The sequence below is a fragment of the Macadamia integrifolia genome, chromosome 7 (genome assembly GCF_013358625.1).
Source record: "Macadamia integrifolia cultivar HAES 741 chromosome 7, SCU_Mint_v3, whole genome shotgun sequence".
In the NCBI taxonomy this organism is placed as follows: Eukaryota; Viridiplantae; Streptophyta; class Magnoliopsida; order Proteales; family Proteaceae; genus Macadamia; species Macadamia integrifolia.
In genome coordinates this window covers 31,113,214-31,138,804 of record NC_056563.1, presented here as the reverse complement: position 1 = coordinate 31,138,804, position 25,591 = coordinate 31,113,214, and the positions used below count along the sequence as shown (strand labels likewise).

The window sequence follows — 25,591 nt, the reverse complement described above, 5'->3', positions numbered from 1 at the left end:
AACATAATTTATCAAACACCTTCAATTCCGTTTCTGTTTTTAGAAACTGAAATTTATGTTTTTATCGTTTTCTGAAATAGAAACGACAGAAACATTATCAAACGGGCCCATGAACATCATTATGATTGAGAATTTTGATTGGCATCTTCTTTTTCCCAAAAGAAAAAGGATGAAAAGAAAAAGGATGGATTTACCCCTCCCTTGGAATTCCTTTTCTTATCTCCCCTACTTCTTGATGATGTGGAACATCGGATTGGAATCTGGCAGAGGAAGCGGTCGGATCTCGTCTCCACGAGGTTCTTTAATTTTTGTACTCGGCAATAGAATTCAAAATTTCAAACTTGAAAGGAACGTAGAGTCGTAGACTTCACACTCCATAGCCGTTTGAGAGAGATGATTAGGTTGTCCCTTACTTTCTATCTCAGATGCGAGATTTGAAAAAGAGAAAATGCTACAATTATATCCATTCCCATTTTTATTTCCAATAATGCCCTCACAATTCAATTCAAAATGCGCGGCGACGTCTTCGGAACCCTCGATTTCAAACATTATCGTATTCTCAGCCGTTCGTTGATCCATGAATCCTAGGAGTTCAAACTTCAAACTACAAAAACCAAAGGAGTTCTAAAATATTCAGCTCAACCTCAGCTCGAGGAGACGAGAGAGTACGAGAGTGACTTTGGAGAGTGAGGGCGTCGGCGAGATCAGGTAAGCGAAAAAGAAAAACTTGAAGAGGAAAATCGGGTTTTACAAGATTCATGACAAGAGAAGGGAGATCTTAAGGTTTCTGATCCACTCACCAAGACTTACCTGTCAATTTATTCTGGTTTCTGAGCGATTTCAGGAACTCGCAACCTTCAGATATTGTTTCTCAGTTGTTCTTTCAGGTATTTCTTCATTTTTATCGGTTTTTCTTTAATTTGTCTTTCTGTTCTTGTAAAAAAAAAAAAAAAAATTTACTTTATGAGAGTTTTTGCATTACTTTCACCTGCATTTTGCTTCTTCTACTTCTTTTCTTTGATGGATTTGTTTCGGAATTTGGTTGTGTCAGAATGCTGAGGGATTTGAAACTATTTCGACGCAATTCGGGCAAGAATCCTGCTGCAGAGGAGATTGAGAATGTGCCTGTACACCTGGAAGATTCATCTTTGAATCGCACAGGTATTAACGTGACAAGGGCTCCTCTAAATTCGATCCAGGAGCCTATTCAAAACCCCAAATCTGCAACAGAACAAGAAGCAAGTCTTAGAAGCAAGCTTGATAGAACCCCTTCGAAGTTCAAGGGAAAAGGTTATGATGCCACATTGCCACTTCGAACTCCGGATAAACAAGGCACAGGGTTTTCCTCAAAGAATAGGTTTGGGTGGGTGAAGAGCGATGCCAATTCGAACGACTCTGAAACTCGTGAGGAGGGGAGGATTGATGTAGGCAATGGCCAGAATCATGCGCCGCTGTCATGCCGTGGGGCTGGCATGAACATAACCCCACGTTCAACTCGGACAATAGGAAGAGCTCCATCAACAAATTCCGAGTGCAATTCAACCCAAAACACACCAACCAAGAGTGTCACCAAGCCTCCAAATCCGGCATTTGCTCCCTTAAGTGGCTCTCGCTCTCATATGAGCGGAATTCGTGCAGGGAACTTTGCCGCACTATCTAGAGGGATCCCAGTCTCTTCTACTCCATCTACAGTTGTTAATACGCCTGAAGTGCCTCACTTCGAGCTTAAAGAGGATCCATCATTCTGGATGGATCACAATGTACAGGTAAGATTTTATATATTCCTTAAATAAATTGTTCAAGGGTCCTCCTTCAAACTGATTTATTAGTACACATTTCTATGCTTTAATCTACTCAAGGATTGGTTGTTCTGAAATTTCATTCATATACTCTACTTTTATGATTATTGCATTTTTTTCTAGGTTTTAATACGTATCCGCCCTCTCAATAATGCGGAGCTGAGTTCACATAGCTACCTCCGGTGCTTGAAGCAAGAAAGTACACAGAGCATTACTTGGGTTGGACAGCCGGAATTCCGATTCACATTTGATCACGTAGCTTGTGAAACAGTCAATCAGGTTGCCTTTAGAACTTCAACCACCCAACCCCCAGCCTCCAAGAAAAAGAAATGAAAAGAGCCAACTGAAGTTTAACTTTGTTGACTTCCATTTGAAAATTGGACTTTATGCAGGAAATGCTTTTCAGAGTTGGAGGTCTGCCAATGGTTGAGAATTGCCTTTCGGGTTACAACAGCTGTATGTTTGCTTATGGCCAGGTACTTTTTTAAGAAGTTGTATACTTCCCTTGAGCTTGAGTCTGCAATCCAATTCGTTGATGTGCTGCATGTGACAACAATTAGGTCACTTTCTTCAAGAAAGATTATCATCCCAAGATTTAGAGAAATAAACCAATCTCTTGTAGAATTATATCCTTCATCCATATGTTTTTTTATGATTGGGTATTTCTATCTTTCTTTATTTATTTATTTTTTAATTTGAGTTTGAGCCTATGATCTGATTGTTTCATTTGTTTGAGCTGCCGCATGACAGTCATATGGCCACATGCTTAATACATATTATCCTCTTAAAGTATGGGAGTGTCTACTATAGTTGTTAACTTGACATTCTTGTAAAAATTTTTTAAAATGGTGTGTAATTGCTACATACTAGCCGACACCCTAGTAGTGAGAATTGGTAAAATTCTGTCTTCTTGTATTCAAGGAGAAGGGAATGTAAGTACACAAAAATGGACCTATACAAGGTTGGTCTACACAAGGAAAGAAATATTGCACAAAATATATAGGAAAGAAACCTATCCTGCATCTTTACACACTCCCCCTAACTGATGTTGGGTGAACAGCATAAGTTTGTTACAAGATAAAGATGGCGAGCTAAAGACATAACTTTGGTAAAAAAACATGCAATCTTATGAGCAGAAGCTAAGTAAGGAAGAGAAATGAGGTTGCTCATTTCTCATGAGTGAGGTGACAATCAACCTCAACGTGCTTCGTGCGTTTATGAAATAAGGGATTGGAAGAAATGTGAGTGGAGCTAGTATTATTGGCATAAAGAGCTGTAGGCTCCAGAAATGAAATAAAGCCAAACAATCTTACTTCTAATTGATGACATGAAAAGATATTTAGCCTCAGCAAAAGACTTGGGAGATGTATGTTGCTTCTTACATTTCCAAGAAATAAGAGAGCCGCCAAGAAAAAAATACACCACCATCCTAAAGTAGAGATTCAAGTACCTAGACAACCAGCCCAATTGGCATTAGGATAGGCATGCAGTTGAAGTGAAGAGTAGATGAGAAAAATAATCCTTGAACAATATGGTGAGTAGTAGTGAGGTGCAACTGACAAAGCGATGAAACAAACTGACTTATAATATAGAAAACATAAGCAGTATCAGAACGAGTCATAGTAAGATAGATGAAGCTTCCCACAAGCTGTCAATATGTGGTAAGATCCAAAAGAGATTCTTTAGCGTGCTTAGAGTATTTAACATTAACTTCCATAGGAGTATCAACCTTCTTACCATTAGTTATGTTGGCCAAATTTAATTAGATCTTGGACTTATTAGTGTTGATTAAAAAAGTAACCATGATTATAGTACTCAACACAAATCCTTCATTTTAATTAAGAATTCAAAATTGATTTAAGCATTGTAATGTCCTCAATATCATCTCCAATAATAAAAATATCATCCATATACGGCAGAACAAACACCATTCCTTTAGGAGAAGGATGAACGAACAAGAACTTCCTGAAAACGTTAAAACCAAAGCCCTAGGAGCTTGTTTTAAACCATATAAATTTTTTTCCTGTCTACACACCATACATTGTTCGCAAGAAAAACCAGGAGGTTGTTGCATATAAACCTTTTCCTTCACACGACCATGGGAAAAATCATCCTTAACGTCCATTTCAAAAATAGGCCATTAATGGACAACTGAAAGAGCTAAGACTGCACAAACGATTGTCATCTTAGCAACATGAGAACATGTGTCAAAGAAGTCAATATCATATTCCTGTTTATTACTCTGAGCAACCCGGTGAGTTTCATACCAATCAATAGAGCCATTAGACTTGAGCTTCATAGAATATACCTGATGATACCCAATAATTGGAGTATTTGGAGGAGTAGGCATAGGATCCCAACTATCATTTTCCCTTAAAGCATATAGTTTAGAAACCATAGCCTCTTGCCAAGAAAGAATGTGACATGCTTGTTGGTAAGATTTAGGAAGAGAAATAGGATCTGAAGAGACAAAGGGAGAAGTAACAGAAGCCAAGGGAGCAAACAAAGCAAATGAAGTGAAAGGATAAGAGAAGTGAGAAAAGTTAAAGAAATATTTTGTGAAAATACATACCAATGAGGAGGTTTAAAAACCTTGGTAGATTGATGAAAAATAAGATTAAAAGAAGAAACAATAGGATCCATAGAAGGAACAACATGTAAGGAAATATTAGAATTAACAAGAAATACCTCAGGAGAAGAATTTGATGTTGATGATCGAGCAGACACAAGCACCGCCGGAGAAGGTGGGGGGGCATTGCAGTTGGAGTCATTCATTGTCATCGGCATTGATACACATGAAGAGGAGCGGAAGAAGAGTGGGAGGGATATCAAAGAGAGGAAAAAAGAAACAAATGAAAAATAAGAATACACAATGAGCATAAAAGAAAATATGCTCCATAAAAACAACATGACAAGAGAGACCAAGCAATGAAGAGATGGATCATAACATACAAAAGCTTTATGTTTAGAACTGTAGTTCACAAACATACATATGGGAGCCTAAGAATAAGGTTTGGTCCATTCATAAAAAGGTAAGTGAACAAAACACAAACAACCAAAAACCTGAAGTAAAGAAGTCACAAATAGAACCAAATAAACAATATCAAGGATGTTGTTTTTGTAATAGATAGAGTGCGATTAGTGAGAAATCTTATGGTGGAGACTACCTCAATCCAAACAATTATGGGAACATCAGAATCTTGAAGTATTCCTGAACAATAGCAAGAATTATAATAATTTTTGCACTCAGAAATCCCATTTTGCTGAGGAGTTGATCGACATAATTTTTGAAGGTAGGTATTCACCATCAGAATTAAAGAAAAACCCCTTTGATTTGGAATAAGCCGTGTTTGAACCATAGTAGAGAATGATTTGTGATGATAAAAAACTTAGACCTTTTATGCATGAAATAGATCCACACATGTCCATAGTTGTCACGGCGCCAAGGCGAACCAAGGCTGGAGGGCTATCTAAGCGCTTAGGCGAGAAGGCACCCACCTTAAGGCGAACAAGTGTTATTTTTATTTTTCCTATTTTCTATCATTTTTTAGTAAGCTACATGTACCTTGTATCATAAAAAATCAACATTAAGCCACATCATGTCATTAAAAATCAACGTTTAGCCACATCAAATCATAAAAAATCAATATTAAGTCACATTAAGTCATAAAAAATCAACATTTAGAGAAATGCTCTTGTTCCATAATAAGTTTGACAGGTCAAATGATTTTTATATGAGACTTTTTGTATTATGTATAACATAAAACCAGCATTCCGATAAGTCTAAGATTACTTCAATCTGAGTTGTAATGACTTATGCTCCGGTTAAACTTATTTTAAAGTGCACGAACATTGTTAAAATCGCCTGAATGAAAATAATTTTATGGATATCAAAAGACAAGATTATTTCGTTGGACTTTTAGTTTTTAGCAATGTTTTTTTTTTTTTTTTGGATGAATAAAAAATTCATTACCAAAAGAAGAAGAATATACAAGTGGGGAGCCGGGGGGAAGGAGCCAAAAGCTAACAAGAGCAGCCATAGGAGGAGCTAAAAAAAAATACAAAGAGACCACAAACGAAAAACAACAAGACTAGTCAAAATGAAACTAATGATGCTACGGGCATGACAAAGACAGAACCAAGAGAGGCAGTCAAGGGGGTTGCATAAGGTTAACCTGAAGGTTCCAAGAGGAGATGATGTGGGAGTTTCTTAGGAGTTAGGGACCGGGCGGTTAGGGAATGGAGGATATGGGCTTTAGAAGCAACATCAAAGTAGACAGCTTTCCAAATCTTATCCGGAGATTGAGATTTGGGGGTCCATCTACGGATGTTGCGTTCCATCCAAAGGTGGCTGATCGTAGCACAAAAAGTAAGTTTTTTAATAGTGTCACAGATGGTCAATGTAACGCCCTGACCCCATTAACATTGCACAATATTATCCTCTTTGGCCCGTGGGCCTCAAGGCTTTAAAAAGCTTTGTGTCATGTTAAGAAGGCTATATATTATCAACTAACCCAATAATCTCTCCCTAGGCGATGTGGGACTAAAGTTTGCACACCCTCACGGACCTCCCAAACCCCTTGGCACTTGCCGTATTCTTAGTGGGGACACCTCACCGATCTCCCAGGCTAGTCTGGTACTTGCCGTATTCTTAGGTCGTTACACTTCCCTCCTTTCGGTACAACGTCCCCACTGTGGCCTCACATGTTGTCAGTGTCTGCTTTTATATCATTTGTAACACCCCGACCTTATTAACATTGCACAATATTGTCCTCTTTGGCCTGTGGGCCTCAAGGCTTTAAAACGTATTGTGTCATGTTAAGGAGGCTAGAGGTTATCAACTAGCCCAATAATCTCTCCCTAGGCGATGTGGGACTAAAGTTTGTACACCCTCACTGATCTCTTAAACCCTCTGGTACTTGCTGTATTCTTGGTGGCGACACCTCACCGATCTCCCAGGCGGGTCTGGTACTTACCGTATTCTTGGGTTGTTACAATCAAACCAGAGAAGGATATGTCGACCCAAATACATTCTCTGTTAAAGGGGAGGATAGGTCTTCTAGAAGGCCAACATTTGGACAGGACAAATTTTCAAACTTGATTAGAAAAAGGGTAGGAGAAGAAAAGGTGCGGAATGTCCTCGTTGCCCGAAGGGCAAAGGTAGCAGGTAGGATTGATGGGGATCTGGCAATGGATGAGAAAGGCTGAGTGGGAAGGCATTCAACAGGTAGCGCCAGAGTGTGAAGCTTTAACGAGGGAAATGCCCTTTAAACCAAACTAATCTATGCCAAGGAATAGGCGGGGAAGGGTTGCGGACAAAGGACCAAGCGGAGGCAGAGGAGAATATCCCATTGGAAGAGGGGGGCCAAATACAATAGTCTTCTCTGCCCCGATGCCTAGGGGGATGGGGGAAGGGAGGACCAGAGGTCAAGCAGGGGAGGGGGGCCACGAGGGGGCGACCAGCCATTGGGAGAGAGGATGGAGGACACCCGGGCATCAATAGGAATACCGGAGGAATAGATGATTCTGGGGGACACCAAGTGAGATAAGATACTCAAGGGATGCCAAAGATCCTTCGACAGGGAGGTAGCTTGCCCGTTTCCAATTGAATAAGAGATATAAGAAAGGGCTATATGTTTATGCTCAAAGATTTTCCTTCAGATCCAGGACGCATCGAAAAGGAGAGGGGCAATCCAAAACGTGTTTTTTTTAGCAAACCCGAGTGGATCCAATCAACCCAAATACTTTTCTGGTTAGAGATGATCTTCCAAATAAGTTTGAGCACACCAACAAAATTGACATCTTTGTTTCTTCTGATTCCAAGCCCACCTTCAGATTTGGGAAGGCAGACTTTCGTCCAACTGAGGGGTCTAAGGAATTTGGAGGAATCAGAACCTTTCTAGAGGAAGGAGCTGAGAAGACCCTCAAATGACTTGATGATCGAGGTGGGAGGACGATTGTGCCAAACCAGTAGAGATACATGGATTGAAGGACCTTTTTTAGCAATGTTTTAACTTGATAGGATTTATAAAATTTTCATAATTGAGAAAAACCCTAACATTTAAAAGTCAAAAATTGCCCCTATAACCAAAATCCAATTTTTGTTCTTGGACTGGGGGATTGCCTTTTTATCCTTTCGGAATTTGATTTTTAAACTATTTTTATTGGATTCAAATAGGGGGTATTTTGTTTATTTATGAATAATATCTTAAGTTACTTAAATGATATTTGGCATAAATAAGCGCCAAAACACAAGGCAACATGCAGAGCAACAAGGCGACTGTCGCCCCAACCAAACTGCCTGGACGCCAAGTCGTCGCCTTGGTGATGCCTTGACAACTATGCATATGTCACGTAACATCCCTATGAAATAGGCGAGGGGTCCAAAACACCCCTATGAAAAATATTAAAAGATGCAATGCTAATAGAAGAGCAAGAAGAAAATGGTAAGTAGGTGTTTTTACATGATTTTTCCACACAAAGAAGAAATTTTATTTTTAACCTTCTTATTATCATTAAATAATAAGAAGAACTTAACTAAGACAAAATAGGTGAGGGGTCCTGAAAAATATTAAAATATGCAATGCTAATAGAAAAGCAAGAAGAAAATGGTAAGTGGGTGCTTTTACATGATTTTTCCATACAACGAAGAAATTTTATTTTTAAGCTTCCATTGCAAAACAAATAGTCCAATTTTTCAGAATATAAATGGCCTAACCAGCAATGCCGTAGACTCCACAAATGATTAGAAGAGAAATCTTATGACAATGAAATAAGAAAGAGGAACTAGATGAATTAGAAGAGGTAAGACAAGACATTCTCTTCTGTAGTTCAAACTCCACTGTTAACAAGCGACTAACCTTACGCCCCTTCGCAATCATGTTCCTAATGCGCGGGGTCTTGAATCACACAACCATGAGAAGAGTTAATAATATAACCCTGATCAACCAATTGACCAATGGAAATATGATCAGTAGTAAGCTTAGTAATACAAATGGCATTAGTTAATTGAAGGGGATGAGAAGAGGGAGTATATAGGAACAAATTATACCAATGATGTCTAACCTATCACCATTAGGAATAATAATTTGTCAACCATTAATGTAAGGTTTAGTAACAACAGACCAACAGTAGAAGAAAAAACATAGTCAAATGATTACGAGCATGCTAGTATATCCAATAGCACCAAGCCTGTCTATTGATTTACTTAGCCCACATCTGTGTTCTAACTCCTTGTTAGACAATATCGAATTGAACCACCATTTTTCCATAGAGCCTTCCTGCCCCACTATTTGAATGAAAATATAATAAATGAATAGTCATTCAATGAAAAAGAATTGAAATATTTCATTTCTTGTTAGAATCAAGAATTCACAAAGGAGTAGCAGAAGGGGAACAAAAAAAAAAGGGAAACTTTACCAGACAAGTAAATAGTAGAAAATGAAAAAGAAATAGTAGAGTTCACTTTGCTCTGGACTAATTGTGTAACCTCATCCAACATACTAGCAGAAGCAGTAGTTCCCTCAGAACCAAGTGGAGTCCTAATAGATGGTGTCTCAAAAGCCTGATAAGCCTTTGGTTGAATGGCGTGCTGACCAAAGGCAAAATTTCTCGAAGGTTTCACTTTGCACTAAAAGATAATGTGACCATCTTTTATATAGTAAATACAAAAAATTATGCTTCTTGTAGTGAGAAGTAGTATGAACAGTGGCCTTGCATTCATAACATTGATCATGAGAACAAAAGGACTTGTATTTGGTATCATTGGCTAAGAACACAACATCATCCTTCTTTTGGTCTAGGGTAGTCTGAGTAATAAGCCAAATCTCTTCCTAAAGAAACTCCCCAAGAACTGAATAAATATCAGGTAGGGCACCCCTATTGATGTTGTTAGCTTGAATTACCTCATAGTCTAGTTCTCAAATTTAGCTTGAACAAGTTCTATAAGTTGCTAACTCAACAGTCAGATAATCGATTCCCATATTAGCTTGCTCGCACTCATTCCATAATGTCTTAAAGCCAACATAATATTCAATTTGAAATTCTTGGCTAAATTTGATTGCTGATAAACCTGTTCAAGATATGACCACATTTCCCAAGTTGTGGAGAAACCGCACATAGGAACACCAATGTGAGGATCAATAGTGCTAAGCATCAATATAATAATCTTAGCATTATCAATCAAAGCAACCAATTTGGAAGGATCAGAGAATAGACGGTTGGGGTTCAGATCCATCGCTATAACCCCACAGACCTTTCCCTTCCACTAAAAACTGAATCTGAAACCGCCAAACACCATAATTTGTACCACAAAATTTTAACAGACAAACATCTCATATTTCTCCATTATGAACAAAGAAAATAATACTGGAATGAAAGAAATCAGTTTAGCAGTCAATGGAAGGCATAACAATGGAGCCTATAGCAGCAAATGGGCGTTGGTGTATCACACAACTAATGATGGGTGATAGGTGACAGCAAATAGGATCGTTAGATTATGGGTGATAGGGGTGAAATAGGGTGTGCACAGGAGTACAGGAGAAAGGTTGAGTGTAGGGTGGAGCCTTCAAAGTGAGAGAGGCAGAACACAAAGGAGGGGGTGGGAACTATCGCTGCCAGAACAAGGGGAAAGTGATCAGAAACTATCATTGCAAGACCAGAAGGAAGGTGATTGGAAACTATTGTTGCAGGACTAGGGGAACGCTTGGCTATCGTGGAGATTTGCTTTGATACTATGAAATTGGAAAAATTCTCTGTCTTGTATTCATGTAGAGGGAATATAAATGAACAAAAATGGACCTATACAAGGTAGTGTTGGGGATACGATGTCTTAAATTCCATTTGTGGAAAAAGTGGGCTGATTCCAGAGGGTATTTCTTTAAATTTCCTTTATAGGGTTTCGCTATATTTGTAGTGAGTTTCTTTCTCTATAAGAAAGCTGAGAGAGGCATGAGGACGAGCACTGTAACCCTATTCTCCATTGATTGTGAAGCAGGATGTCATCTCATCGAGGACATAAGCTATCTTGCCGAACCTCGTAAATCTGTGTGCATTGTGTGATTTCTTGTTCTTGTTTTCCCATTATTTCCTACATCATTTTAGGGTTGCGTTTCTATAGGTAGGTCTACAAGGGAAGGAATATTATAGAATATATATATATATAGTTATACAAGGAAAGAAACCAATCCTGCATCTTTATAGCTAGTACTTGGGCAACCTAATAAGTATCAAAGATTGAAGCTTGCATAAATTTCAATAGGGTTTACCTTTTTCTTTCTTTCTGTTATTAGTTACATGATCCATGACTTACGGGTGATGATTTAACAATCTCTTCAATGACAATCATTTTATAGGCAATTTTCTACAAACTTATCTTTTCTGATTCAAAAGAAACTGGTTAAATGGTTGAACTTGCATCTTCTTACACATTCTTCCAGCTGCAGCACATGGAGATGGTCCTGAATATACCATATTGTCATATTCTATGCTTCTACTAAACGATTTCCCAGATTGAAAATTAACCAGGCAGTTTGATCTCAACAGGAGAATTGTCCATAGATTTCATTAAAGAAGTCATTCGGGGGAGTTGGGGTGAAAATGTCTACCCTTTGCATGGTCCTTTTATAGATTTTCTCAAGGAATGCAATACAAATTTGTAATCTTTTCTAGGGTTTAAATTTTGTTGTGCTTTTGATCCCATTGAAAGGGGGTTCTTGTTACTTACGCTCTTTATTCATGAATGATATTTTTTTATGTAAACACAGGGAAGCTGGAAATGGTTGCCTTGTTTTTTTGGTAATAAAATAAAAAAAATGTCTTCTAATTTTTATCAAATCAAACTAGATCTTGTAGCTGCATCAGAATCCCGATTACAAAATTTTCAAATAGTTGATGATAAAAGGCATTGATATTTAGTTTCTTTGAAATGTTGTGCTCATGTAGACAGGAAGCGGGAAAACTTATACGATGCTTGGTGAGATTGATGAATTGGAAGTTAAGCCAAGCGCAAACCGTGGAATGACGCCACGCATATTTGAGTTCTTGTTTGCAAGAATAAGAGCTGTAACTTTCTCCTTCTACACTTTGTATTTCTACTTCATCTTTTGAATAGTACACAAGGCAACTGGTTGAGGTTTCCATCTGATTATCCTAATTGCAGGAAGAGGAAAGCCGAAGGGATGAAAAGTTAAAGTACCATTGCAAGTGCTCATTCTTAGAGATTTACAATGAACAAATTACGGATCTTCTTGACCCATCATCCACGAATTTGCTTGTAAGTTGTAAATTCACTCTTTCCTAGTAATTTTGTCACCTTTAGGGAATTGGATTATTATTTAGTTACTGAGTCTTTTAAATTTTGTAGTTGCGAGAGGATATTAAAAAGGGTGTATATGTTGAAAATCTCACTGAATTTGAAGTCCAGACTGTGACTGATATTCTTAAGCTTCTTAGCCTGGTAAACTAACTTTAATCCTTGTCTTTTTTTATTTGAATTTTTTATTTGAACTTGTTTTCATTCGAACTGCAAAGGCCCCTTTTCTCTCTTCCCCTCCCTCCCTGCTCTTTCTCTTATTCATTAGATCTGTAAATTTCTTAATAGGGTGCTGCAAATAGGAGAGTTGCAGCCACAAACATGAACAGAGAGAGTAGCCGATCACATTGTGTCTTTACGTGCGTGATTGAGAGTAGGTGGGAAAATGATTCCACAACTAACCTACGATTTGCAAGGCTAAACCTTGTAGATCTTGCTGGTTCAGAAAGGTAACTTAGGGTTGCCAAAATGGTTGAATATGTATTCTTTGGAACATGATTTGCATCTTGGACAATGATACAACTACATATTACCATCAATAACAGGCAGAAAACGTCTGGTGCTGAAGGTGAACGCCTAAAGGAGGCTGCAAACATCAACAAATCATTATCTACACTTGGGTACTTCATTTGATATCAATTTGCTTCAATTATATTTCAGCATGGATGGAGTTATTAACAATGATAATTGCGCTGAACCCTGGTTCATCAACTCAATCTGTTTGCTACAGTCATGTAATAATGCTTCTAGTGGATGTGGCACAAGGGAAACAACGACATGTTCCTTACAGAGATTCAAGATTGACCTTCCTTCTTCAGGTTAGATTAACAATTTAAAATTTTCAGCTCTCATGTTAGCTTACCTAGTTTAGATGTTAAGTGTGACATGAAATGTATTGTAGGACTCGCTTGGTGGAAACTCCAAGACAATGATCATTGCTAATGTCAGCCCTTCTATGTGGTAGGGTCAGCCCCTTAATGTTGAATTTTTCTCCTTCAGTTTGTTATTGTGAACTAATTCTGTTTGACCTTTGTATTTTGCAGTTGTGCAGCTGAAACACTAAGCACTTTAAAGTTTGCCCAACGGGCAAAACTTATTCAAAACAATGTAATGGCACATTGCTTATTGCTTCAATTGATATGAAAGGGATTAGATTTCTTTAGGAAACAACCTGTTCACAGCTGATTTATTTTCTATTCTTTAAATTCAAGGCCGTTGTGAATGAAGATTCTTCGGGAGATGTGCTTGCATTGCGACACCAGATACAACTTTTAAAGGTGAATGGCATTGGCATCATCGCAGCATCATTAAAATGTTTCACCATGGCTTTTGAATTTGGTATTTAATTGGAGATTTATAAAACAGGAGGAGCTTTTTGTTCTTAAGCGTCAGAATGTCTCTAGATCTCTTTCATTTGGTTCAACAATGCTTGTGGATACTGACGGGGAAGGATATGACACTGCTTCTCTGGAAAGGATACCTGAAATGGATCATCAGAAAGCCGAAGATTTTCATGGATCCGCACCATTGGGCACTGTGAGAGTGTCCACAAAACAGGTGGTTATTCTTTTAGTTTATTTAGTTTCAATAATATTTTGCATTTGTAGAAGATGGTTAGGATCTCAGCTGGGACATGTTTTGTCCGGATAACACCTGAAAATAGTGGGTGGTTGACCTGCTGGTGCCAAGTGTATGGCATCTCATTTGAAAACCATTATAACATCTAGTTAATAGCTATTTCTGACCCTCTCCTTCTTTCTTTGATGCACTCATACACACACACACACGGCTTGTTCACTTCACTTCGATCAGTAACATATTCTGTAACTGCATGGTCCTTGAGTCTTGTTTTCCAGGATTTGCCCTCTAGATTGCAGTCAACATACACAGGGATGTTCTAAACCCCATAGTTTTTTATGGTTGGAAAATCTACTTGCATTTCTTTGGTTTTATGATGCACTAAACATGGTTGGTCATCTGTTTATGTATCAGTTGAAATCTTTGGAAACGATACTTGCGGGTGCCTTGAGGAGAGAAAAGATGTCAGATACTTCAATTAAGCAACTTGAAGCTGAAATTGAACAGTTGAACCGTTTGGTAAATCTGCTTTTGAAGTGGTACTAGACCTTGTTGCCTCTGTTCTCTCAGAAATTTGTAGCTTATTCTACATCACCATTGGTTCTCAGGTTCGCCAAAGGGAAGAAGACACTCTTCGCACTAAAATGATGCTGAAATTCCGGGAGGATAAGATTCGAGGGATGGAATCACTAATTGGAGGTTTATTGCCTTATGATACATACCTAATGGAAGAAAATAGAGCACTATCAAAAGAGAATGAGTTACTTCGAGCTGGAATTGATAGGAACCCAGAAGTGACTCGTTTTGCAATGGAGAATATCAGGCTTTTAGATCAACTTAGAAGGTTATACCCCTAAATCTGATTGAGCCTACTGTGGATGATCCCAATTGCTATGCTGACTATATGCTTACTATACCACCCTTTCCATCTTTTGTACCTGTAGGTATCAAGACTTTTATGAAGAAGGGGAGAGAGAACTCCTTCTGGCTGAAGTATCTGAGTTACGGGATAAGGTCTCTGTCTATCTAAGACGAAATTATGGATGGTTTTGTCATGTGACTTTAGTTTATAATATATATGGTAAATAAGGTTCTGTTTTACAGGCAGTTCAGTTCCTAGATGTGAAAATTTCGAGGCAAGGCCAAGATATGAGTGTGTTAACTCAGGTTGGTTGGTTTCATGTCCCTAAACTTCTGCTGCATCTATATCATTGAGTTTTTGTTATCTCACTCTTTTCTTTTTACTGGCCATGACAAATATTCTGTGGGCACAGGAAGCTGGGAATGTTGGCAGAGAAGATGACTCATTTCGTTTGGAGGTTGCTAATTTCCGCCATATTGACAATGTGGTTTATCATCTTATTTTTGTAGGACTGCCTCATAGACCTCAATTATTTTTCTTTAATTACAGTTGGAAAACACCCGCCAAGAGTTAGAAGACTACAGGAAAAACCTAAAATCTTGCATGGAAATCAATTCAAAACTCACGAGGTAATTGCAACCTAGTCCTCTGATCTTGAGTTTGCTGGCATTATTTGGTCTTTTAGAAGTTAGAACTGGGTTAACAAGGACATTTCATTTTCTGAAGTTTGTCCTTGTAAGGCTTCATGTTATATTTGCTTCTTGAACTAATGCAATGCTTTGAATTTGATAGAATTTAATTGGTCATACATGTCTCTTGTTGTTCACTATTATTTTTATATCATTCTTGATATAGTTTCTATGCACATGAACTTGTTCTTAGTACATTCATTTGATATTGCACTGTATTGGCTAAAATATTTAGAGAACAATTCTATTAGTACAGTATAAAGACTGGAGTAATCTTTCAGCATTGCAGGTCTTGAGGCTAGTCAATCTGTTTCTATATATCTCTTTCTGAAAGTGATACATGTGTAACTGTCTACTTCACATAGTTTGTGACCAATTAAAATTTGCATCAGTATTTAATTTTGTGTCATTATTTGTCCCTTGTTGTTCTCTGCAGAGAGCTAGATGATCTGCATGCTCAATTTAGGAACCTCAAACCTGCACCCCTTGATACAGATGCCAATGTTAATCCTCAGAAGGTGAGTTATATTAATGCATGCTTTCCATTTCAACTCAACCCAAAATCCTTGTGTCAAGTGCTATGGCTCAATAAAGTGTCAGTTTTAAATGTTTTGATTTGGTTGAAGGTTAATGCTTTCTGCCAAACTGGAAGCACCCTCCTTCACCCATGCTTAGGCCTGGTACCTTGGCAGCATTTGTGTAGTTAGATTTATTCCATGAAGTCTGCAAGTTGCTAACCTGTGTATAAATGTTTCAGGAGTCCTTGGCAGAATCTAAACCAAATCAGAATCACTTGCTTGAAGAAGTTGAAAAAGAGAAATGGAAGCATGAAATGCTAATGAAGCACACAGAAGAAACCATGAATTTGCAACTGGAGTTGGATATACTAAAGATTATACTCCAGGAAGAAAGATCGTCTCGTGATGATGTAGAGGAAAGGACTCTGTGCATGTGTAGAAACCTTGAGTTGGCAAAAGAGAGGTGTTTGCAGATTAGCAAGCAATTTGAAGATGCAAAGATTGAATTGAAAGATGCAAAGAATTTAATTGAAGCTCTTGAATCTCAACATATTTTATCAATAAATGAACTGGAGGACCTTAGGGACAGAAACGGTTACTATGAGGAGCTTCTGAGTAAACAAGAGCAGGAAATCACCATTTTGAAGGACCGAGTATGTGGTCAAGAAATAAGAGATCCCCCACCTTTGAAGGACCTCAGGAATGAGAGTTCCCCGTTACAGGAAAAATTGAATAGGATGCAAGATTCTCTTGAAAAGGCCAAGAGATTAAATATGTGGTACCAAAGCGATCGGGCATTTCAGACATCCCACGAACAGGAAATGGATGAAGTTTGCTGCCAGGTAGAGGCTGAAACTGCTGAGGTGATTGTCTGTTTGCAAGAAGAACTTGCAACTCTTCAGCAGCAAGTTGAGGATGGTAACACAAAAGAGATGCAGAGCAAACAAAGTTTGATGCTTCTGGAGAGTGAATTGAAGGTGCTGCAGGAAGGGCTACATTTGATGACCCAAGAAAACGAAAGGCTAGGCAAAGTACTTGAGCAGAAAGATGTGGAAATAAGAGCATTATCTGAAGACTGGGAAAGATTGGGCTGTGAGATTGAAGAATCTCTTGCTGATGGGCATGAGGCACTCAATGAAGCCTCTGATCAGCTTGATTTGATATCAAGTTCCCTACCTCAGAGGACTTGGATTGGTGAGCAGGTGGTGTGGATGATAAGGACCATCTCCGAGAAAGAATCTTTGATTGAAGAACTTCAAAGGTGTCTGGAGGATGCGAATAATATTAAAAGTGACATGGAATGGAAGCTGAGGTCCCTCAGAGGTGCTGCATTGGCTATAACTGAAGCACAACACCAGGAAAGAAGTGACAAGGATAATGAGATTGCCGTATTGATGTCAGAGCTGAATGAGAAAAATACCGCTATAATAAAGCTAAAGAATAGGGTTATGCTGGGACAGGATCAGATTAGAAAGGCTGAGGTTTGTGCTATGGTTGCTTTTGTGATTGTAAATAGATTCTCTGAGATAAACTCTGATCACCTCAATGCATTGAAGCGGAAAGATCTCCAGCTCAGTGATTCCATGGATATGAATTTGAAGAAGGATTCTCTTTTTTGTGATCAGGCTGTTGTGATTGCAGAAGCCGAAAAACAGATTCAATTTCTGAAAATGGAACTAGAATCATCTAAGGAAAGCTGTAATACACTCAAAACCCAACTTTTTGAGGAGAAGAAGCATTTTTGTAGTTTGGAACAGAAGCTGGAAGAATTTGAGAAAGATGACATTTTGAAAACAAGGGAGAAACTGAATGAGTTTAAAATGGGTATTTCCACACTCAATTCAAGTATGAATGAATACACAGATCAGTTGAGACGGCCTGAGAAAATAAATATTCCAGGAAAGCATGCAAATATATGTGTGGAAGACAGTCATGAGGGGCGGGTAAGCTAATACTCTTGCTTTTTGATAGAGACCCAAGCCATCTGATCCTTTCATTTTGCTGATCTAGTTGAGATCATTTTACGGTGTTATGTTTATTTATTCAGTTTATCTTGATATCATTGCAGACTAAGACTGAAACACTTCAGGGTAGCAGCAACAAAGGGTCACAAGTTGAGGATGCAAATAAAGATATCCCACAGAGTTCTTTCAAACTAGGCAATACTGTTGATGGGCACTCATGTGAACTGAAAAATTCATTGTCTGAAAGAAATTCTAAAGGTATCTTTGACAAAGATTTAACGATTGTTCTTCTCAGAAAAGAACTAGAGTCTGCACTGGTCAGCTTGATGGATGTTCAGGCTCAGATGGCCGAACTAATTGATGAGAAGGAGGAGATTAGGAAGTGTGAAAAAGAGGGTCGAAAAAGCATTGAATCTCTTACAGCTCAGGTGTTTGCACTGCAAGCGGAGATAAGTAGCATGGAAAAAGAATCTGATTTCAAAATTACAGCATTGGATAATAAGCTGCAGATGGTTGAAGAAATTGCACAAGAAGCTGGCAATTGTTGGCTTGAAACAAAAAAGGTGTGGACCTTTATATTTCATTCCCCCCCCCCCCCTTGAAGTTATAGCATGAGATTTGCTGCAATATATATTTTTCACATGTTTTATGTTTCACTATCTATTTACTGTCAAGTCCTCAGTTGCCTATGGTGACATCATATGTTCCTGTAGCCATGAGGATCATAAGCCAATTACATGACTCACTCCACTTGATTTCATTCCATGGGTTTCTTAAGTAATATATAGTCAAACATCAACTCTTTTATACAAGTAAATGATCCATGGACTTTTCCTGGATTACATTTCAGACTTCTGTTTTGCTGGAGAATATGATGATTGGATGGCTGTGATAAACTGATTTTTTATGAGATAGATCTCTTAAGTAGGACGAGTCACCCTGAGATTTTTCTCTAGATTTCTCCTTAATTACACTTGAATTTTTTTTAATGGTCTTCTACAGGTGCTTGAGCTTGAACTCAGCAATGCAAAGGTGGTTGCAGAGCAGAAAACCGCTGAGGCTTCTTGTCTGCTTGCTAAATTTGAAGAAGCTCAAGAAACAATGAAAGAAGCAGATGTAATGGTGAATGCACTGGTGGCAGCTAATGACAATGCAAAGCTTGAAATAGAAAGGCTCAAAAGAAAGGAAGAAGTATTAGTCAATGAAAAGGACTTCCTAACCGCTGAGGTTCAGAACTTACAGCACTCTAATTATGTGAAGGACTCCCAGTATGATGACCTAGAAAAGCAGTTCAGATTGAATTTGAGTGAAACAATGAGTCAAGTTTTGGCACTGGAGGATATCATTGGACAAGTCCATACCACTTTCAGGGAAGAATTCGAGTCAATTTTATGTGATTTCCACTGCTTCAAGGCTCAGCTTCTATGTTCGATGAAATTAATGAGGTCATGGTTGGAGGATGTCTGGTCTGAGATTATTGTGAAAGATTGTGCTGTGTCAGTGCTACACCTTTGTCACATGGGGATTTTGCTGGAGACAGTGACTGGACTGAATGCAGAAAATGGATTGCTTCATCATGGGTTGTGTGAATCGACATCTGTCATAGCTAATTTGAGGGACCACAATTTGAAATCAGAAAGAGAGCTTGAGATATGTAGAGTCCTTAAGGGGAAACTACTGGTTGACATTAAAAACAGCTTTGATCGCATCACAAGGAAAGAAGATGAAACTGGAAAGCTAAGTGCCAAGCTGCACTCTTTTGAGAAGAAAATCTTGGATTTACAGCTCCAAGAAGAGTCAATGTTGGCTAGGTCAAACTCTATAGGATCTGAACTTGCCATTTTAATGAAAGAGTTGGACCTAAACAATGTGAATGCTTTGACAGCAATTTTAGATCAGGAGCAAGTGTTCAAAGATAAAGAGGAGGTTATGAAATCTCAGGCTGAGTTTATTTTGCTTGGTTCAACTGCCAAAGACATTGAATCACTAGTCTTGGCATCAGAGTTGAAACTCATGGGTACCAGGAAGGCTGAGCTGGAGAGAGAGCAATCTGTACTCACTGCAATTCTTGAGAATACAAAGAAAGAAATGATCTTTCTTAAGGTAGATGCAGAAATGGAAATGCAATTGTTAACGGATATGGAACTTGAGGTTACCCTTGTAAATAAAGAAATTGAAGAAGCACGTACTGATAGACATGACTTGTCACTGAAGTTGAACCGAAGTTGCTTAAAAATCACAGAGATGGATACAATCAACAAGACCCTTGAGCTAGATATTCAATCACTGAAGGAAGTTACAAGTTTTGATGATAAATTAAAAGACGAGCTTGGTGGAATCCTTGAAATGAAGGAAAGATTAGCAGTCCGGGTTCAAGAACTTGAGGCTGAAAGGGAAAGACTTCTTCAAGATCTAGGAATGAAGGAAACAACTCTGAGGTCTTCCTCTGATCATATTGCTGTCCTTGATTTAACAAACCAGAAATTGCAGAATGATGTGTACTTGCTTGAAGGTTCAGTTTTCAGACTTCAAACTGACTTGGACTTGAAAGATGCGGAATTTAAAAAAATGAGCTCCATGGAAGAGGAAAAAGAGTCACTGGAAATAGAGTTAAGCATGCTAAAGGCCCATCATTGCACAGTCCTCAAAGATCTAGCGGAGAAGGAATCTGAGTTTCAATCATCTTTGTTCCTCAAAGATCAGGAAAAATGTAGTTTGCATGAGAAGATCCACTCCCTGGAAACTTCCATTTGCAGACTTCGGGCTGATCTAGAAGCCAGACATGTAGAACTGGAAGAGGTTCGACATTCTCACTCTGTCACAGCAGAGAAGTTTAGTTTGAAAAGCCAGGATTTGGAGACTCAGATTATCAGAAAAAATGCCTTGAAGGAAGAAAACTGTTATTTCAGAGCTGAACTTCTGTCTATTGGGAAAAACAGGGATGACTTGCTTTCTTTGCTACGATTGAATACTAAGATCTGTATTGATTCAGTTGAAGCTTTAGATATGTCAAGGGACAGAGTATTTCAAGTATTGGAGGAAAAAGGTATTACAATGTTAAATAATATATTCCGGGAGACTTGTGAAAATGAAGAACGGGCATCTATGTTTATAGAAGAATCTGAGAGGTTGGAGCACCTTGCTGAAGAGCTGATTTCTGAAAATTTATCCCTCAAGGCTGAGTTGTTGCGTAAAGATGAAGTTTTGAAAGGTTTGTTGTTTGATCTGAGCTTGTTGCAGGAGTCGGCGTCTAATGCCAAGGACCATAAAGATGAAGTTGAAGAGATGGTGGTCGCCCTGGAGTCTTTAGAAGATGAGCTTGCAGTAAAATCACGTGACCTTGATGAAGCTGTAGCTCATGGTGAATTGCTTGAAGCTCAATTGCAAGAGAAAAAAAACATGATCTTTACTCTTGAATTGGATATTTCAGAGGAGCGTGAGTCGCTAAAACTGCTTTCACAAGAAAGCCATGAGCTGAGAGTACACATAGAAGATATTTTAGCGGCAAAAAGTTCCATTGAAGAGGAATTAATGGAGAGAAGGAAGGTCAATGAAAAGTTAGAGGAGGAAATTCTTGGAATGGGTAATGCCCTTTGCCAGATGAACTATTTCATTGATAGCTTGAAGAATGATTTGAACACAGTTATGAATGAGAAGGATAACCTTGAGTCTGAGTTACTTCTATTGAAAGAGAATCTAGAAAAAATGCATGCTTTAGCTGAAGAAAATGAAGCTATTGCAATAGAAGCACGGCAGGTATGTGCTGATTTATATCCCAGTTCTTTGTTTGCCCATCATTTGTGTCTTTTCTCTGATTCCTGTTTATTCATTCAAATCTTAGATAGCAGAGTCTAGAAAGGTTTATGCTGAAGACAAGGAGGAGGAAGTTAAGCTCCTTGAGAGATCTGTGGAAGAGCTAGAATGTACTGTAAATGTGTTGGAAAACAAGGTGAACTTTGAAGCCCCTTTCTTTCTTTAGTTCAATTAATATATTTTCTTTTGATTTATTCATTATTAATCTTTTACCTTCGACTTCCGCTTTGCAAGGTGGAAATTGTCAAAGGGGACGCTGAAAGGCAGCGGTTGCAGAGGGAGGAGCTAGAGATGGAGCTTCAGGCTGTGAGGCATCAGATGCTTCTAATGCATACTTCTGGTGTTGTAATGGATTCAGAAGCTCAAGGCGTTGGAAGGGGTGATGCTGACTTCCAATGGTCAGGAGGGTATCTGCAATCTTATCTTGGCTTTCATATATAAACTGTTTATTGTTTTTAGGCGCTAAGTTGCTAACATCCATTCTCTTTCCACAGGCATTTACAAGAGAAAGAGACTGACTTGCTAGAAGCCCAAAAGCAGATAGAGATTCTTGAGAAGGATATGGCTGAGAAGGATGCAGAGGTCTGACTTCTTGGTGCATATTTCTTCTACTGTTTTCTTAGTTTTGAATGCAATACTGTTTAGTCATGTTTTCCTTTCTTGTTCTGTTATGGAGAGTGCTAGCGCCGATCAGCATGAGGATTAAATGCTTGTCGCATGCCCTAATGCTCCTCAACATTTTCCTTCAACTATAACAGCTGTAATATAGCTCCATGTTCTAATGCATTTAAGTATGCATTTTTTACTTTTCCAACAGATTTCCCAGTGCAGAGCACATATATCTGAGCTAAATTTGCATGCAGAGGCACAGGCACGTGAGTACAAGCAAAAAGTAGGTTCACAGCTCAATAAAGTAACGAATTTCCCGAGTTTAGGTTATCTTTTCATTGTTCTGTCTTGGATGTTCGTCGGATCATGTTACGTTTCTTCTAATTCTGCATCTGAATTGACTTTGAATCTGAAAACTAGTTCAAAGCATTGGAAGCCATGGCTGAACAAGTCAGATCTGAAAACACATCCTCCTATGTCACAAACTCGACATCAAATAAACCAGAGAAGCCTGCTGCAAAATCTAGGGGTTCTGCTTCCCCTTTTAAGTCTAGGGGTTCTGGCTCCCCTTTTAAATGCATTGGTTTGGGCTTGGCCCAGCAAATAAACTCTGAGAAGGACGAGGAGCTTACTGCAGGGAGGCATCGGATTGAAGAGCTTGAGGCATTAGCTGCAAGCCGACAGAAGGAGGTAAAAATTACTATTGGCACTCAATATGATTTTTCCTTTGATTTCACTCAAATATACTTCATGTTTCACATTGGATTCTCTGGCCCTCTGTGTCCAGGTATTCATGTTGAATGCTAGGCTAGCTGCTGCAGAGAGCATGACCCATGATGTAATACGAGATTTATTGGGAGTAAAGTTGGATATGACCAACTATGCTGTAAGATGATGAATCCACAAACATATGAATTCAAATTTGTTAGTTCTTAGTTGCTATTTGCTTTAAGAAAACTCATGCGTGGGTGCAACAAGGGAGGGATGATCAACCTGTAACCCCCTAACCAGTGATCAGGCCAAGTTGCTTGGTCTGAGTCTAATAACTACAATGAAAGTATTAGGCCAAGGTTATTCCTGCCTAGAGTTTGCACTAGACTAACCCGACTTAAAGGATGGGTTGAGCCTGTACTAAGTTGCATCCTGCTACAGTATATTCCTTAAACCTTCTTTATGCTTACCACAATTATTTTTGTTAATGATAGTCATTAATGGATCATCAGCAAGTGCAGAAGATAACAGGGAAGGTTCAGCTTCCAGGTGAAGAATCCCAAGTAAAGGTTGAAAATCTTGCTTCAACAGTGAAATGAGGATGACTTGTCTCCAAAGTGTTTTTTTTTTTTCCTGAAAACTTATTCTTCATGCAGGAGCAAGAGGTGTTCAACCTGAAGCAGCAGATCAATGAGTTTATTGAAGAGAAGAAAAGGTAGTCAACTTTTGCATCAGAGTCTGGTCCTTCCTTATTATTTGATTTAAACATGTCCAAGCGGCTTCATCGATTTCTTTGTAGATGGTTGGAGGAAATAAACCAAAAACATGCTGAAATGGTGGCTGCTCGCATTGCATTGGAGAAGCTTCGACAGAGAGATCAATTTTTAACAACCGAAAATGAAATGTTGAAGGTTCAGATAGCTCACTTTTTCTTCTTCTTTTTTTTTTTTTTTTTGGGCTAGCTATGTGGGAGATTTTCTTTTGTTCCTATCATCTTACTCTTACAAAACCATGCAGGTGGAGAATGCAAACCATAAAAAGAATGTGATGGAACTTGAAGAAGAAATGAAAAAGCTTTCTGGCCAGCAAAACCTTCAGCAGCGTATCCATCACCATGCCAAGATTAAGGTACGGAATCTTTTATCTCCGGTTGACTTCAAAGTTTGAATCTCAATATCAAGGACTGAGTTGGCTGGCCTGTAATCGGATGGGCATCTCTTGCATCTCAGTCAAGTCTCTGTGAGTTACAAACCAGATGCATGCAGGGCTGAATATGACCAATGTGAACTGAAAGCAGTTTCAAATTTGACCTTTTGTGACATCTGTCTTCATGCTTTAAGATTTTAAGTCTTGAAACATATTTGACATCTCAATAGTTTTTTTGCATTTCCCAAATTAACGTGAAGCTGATTCACTCAATGCAGGAAGAGAATAATTTGTTGAAAATTCAAAATGATGACTTGAGTGCTAAGTTGAGGCGAACAGAGACTATCCTATCACGTGTTAGGGAAGAACTTGCTCGCTATCGTGCTTCTAATGGGAGGAGCCCTTTTACTGGTTTTGATGAGGAGCAACGATTAAATGACAAACCAAAGGTTAGTATTCACTGAAGAGACAGATCTTTGTGGTAGTCCTATAGAGGATGGTTGGTCTGATCTGTGCTGAGAGTTGGACCTTACGGTTCAGATAAATACATGACAGGAAAATGATGAAGAGAGGCTCCAATTAGCGGAGAAGCTGGTGGGTTTATGCACCAGTATTTTAAAGGTCAGTAGAAATCTTGAAGCTGCTTAAATTTCTTTTATTCCTCAATGCAAGTATTTACAATGTTAACTATAACATTCTTAAATTGCAAACTTGACTGGGCTCATAACGATTCCTGTTTAAACTGCAATTGCAGGCTTCTGGAATAACAAGACCTGTATCTGATGTAACCCTCCCTGCAGCAGAAGAGGCACTCTGTCAGATGAAAGATCGAATAACTACATTGGAGACAGAGTTGGAAGATTTAAAGTTTAAGGTATGGGATATCTATTCCGTCTGCTTGTTGACTGTTTTTGAGTACATAGGCCTTGGAACCTCGAAAATGATTGTCAACTAAATGATCTGATAAATTCTGCAGAATAGAATAAGTAGCGAAAAGATCCGATTGTCTGAGCTCAAGCCACAATCATCACCAAACTCAAGAAGGGGATCACAGACTTCATTTGTGTCTGCTTTAAGTCGCTAGACCCAGACAATGTCAACCCGCCAGGTCGTTCACCTGGAAGTGTGTTGCTTTTTCTCTGACAGTTTGAAGCTTGAAATTGGCCTCAGTTGTTAGTTGTTTGTGCTCCTATTAGCTGACCCAGTTGCCTGATGAACCATCAAGAGTCAAAATTATTCTTTAGTTATTCTTTAACAATATTCTGTATCATATTCTGTAAGACAATGAAATGTCCATATTGATTGATTCTTTCCCAACTCTCTCTCTCTCAGAACATCATAGCCGCCATATAGGGCAGATAAAAAGTGATCTAGTTTTTTCCTTTGAATTATCAGTGTTTGCTTTCGCAACATTGATTTATTTATTTATTTTTGGGTGGGGGGAGGGGGTGTGATGGGAGTGTTATGGGGGAAGGTTGCCTTTCATGTGTATATTATTTTCTACTTGGCAGTTTGGCTGGTGACCAAATTTCACTTGGAGCAGCTAGGGTTGCCTTGCAATTGTGTATTATTTTTTCCATGGCAGTTCGG

General features: G+C 38.6%; 1 protein-coding gene across 5 annotated transcripts; it reads left to right on the top strand.

Moving 5' to 3' along the window:
- Window positions 1-432: 432 nt before the first annotated feature.
- LOC122083844 (kinesin-like protein KIN-12D) lies at window positions 433-25,318 on the top strand. Of its 5 annotated transcripts, none has more exons than XM_042651752.1 (38): window positions 444-887; window positions 1,052-1,766; window positions 1,923-2,078; window positions 2,192-2,275; window positions 11,742-11,861; window positions 11,959-12,072; window positions 12,163-12,255; window positions 12,400-12,560; window positions 12,657-12,731; window positions 12,842-12,929; window positions 13,013-13,071; window positions 13,155-13,218; window positions 13,323-13,388; window positions 13,477-13,668; window positions 14,104-14,208; window positions 14,298-14,533; window positions 14,634-14,703; window positions 14,794-14,856; window positions 14,964-15,008; window positions 15,101-15,180; window positions 15,677-15,758; window positions 15,998-17,701; window positions 17,827-18,285; window positions 18,725-21,478; window positions 21,564-21,671; window positions 21,770-21,942; window positions 22,030-22,117; window positions 22,353-22,427; window positions 22,565-22,834; window positions 22,932-23,030; window positions 23,350-23,424; window positions 23,512-23,570; window positions 23,655-23,766; window positions 23,873-23,983; window positions 24,280-24,450; window positions 24,557-24,622; window positions 24,756-24,875; window positions 24,983-25,318. In XM_042651752.1, exons 2-38 carry the CDS (start codon window positions 1,053-1,055, stop codon window positions 24,989-24,991), a joined length of 9,120 nt encoding a protein of 3,039 aa, XP_042507686.1. In that variant the 5' UTR covers window positions 444-887; window position 1,052; the 3' UTR covers window positions 24,992-25,318. The 5 variants fall into 5 exon arrangements, 4 of the variants coding, with proteins under 4 accessions (XP_042507688.1, XP_042507686.1, XP_042507684.1 ...); XM_042651750.1 differs by having other exon boundaries at window positions 448-887; window positions 24,978-25,318; XM_042651751.1 differs by having other exon boundaries at window positions 449-887; window positions 21,770-21,933; window positions 24,978-25,318.
- Window positions 25,319-25,591: the final 273 nt, after the last annotated feature.

Coding starts and splice junctions, on each gene's coding strand:
- LOC122083844 (XM_042651750.1), top strand. CDS start 1,053: ATGCTGAGGGATTTGAAACTATTTCGACGCAATTCGGGCAAGAATCCT. Junction 21,943..22,029: donor GACTTCCAATGGTCAGGAGG/GTATCTGCAATC, acceptor CTCTTTCCACAG/GCATTTACAAGAGAAAGAGA. Junction 23,984..24,279: donor ATCACCATGCCAAGATTAAG/GTACGGAATCTT, acceptor CACTCAATGCAG/GAAGAGAATAATTTGTTGAA.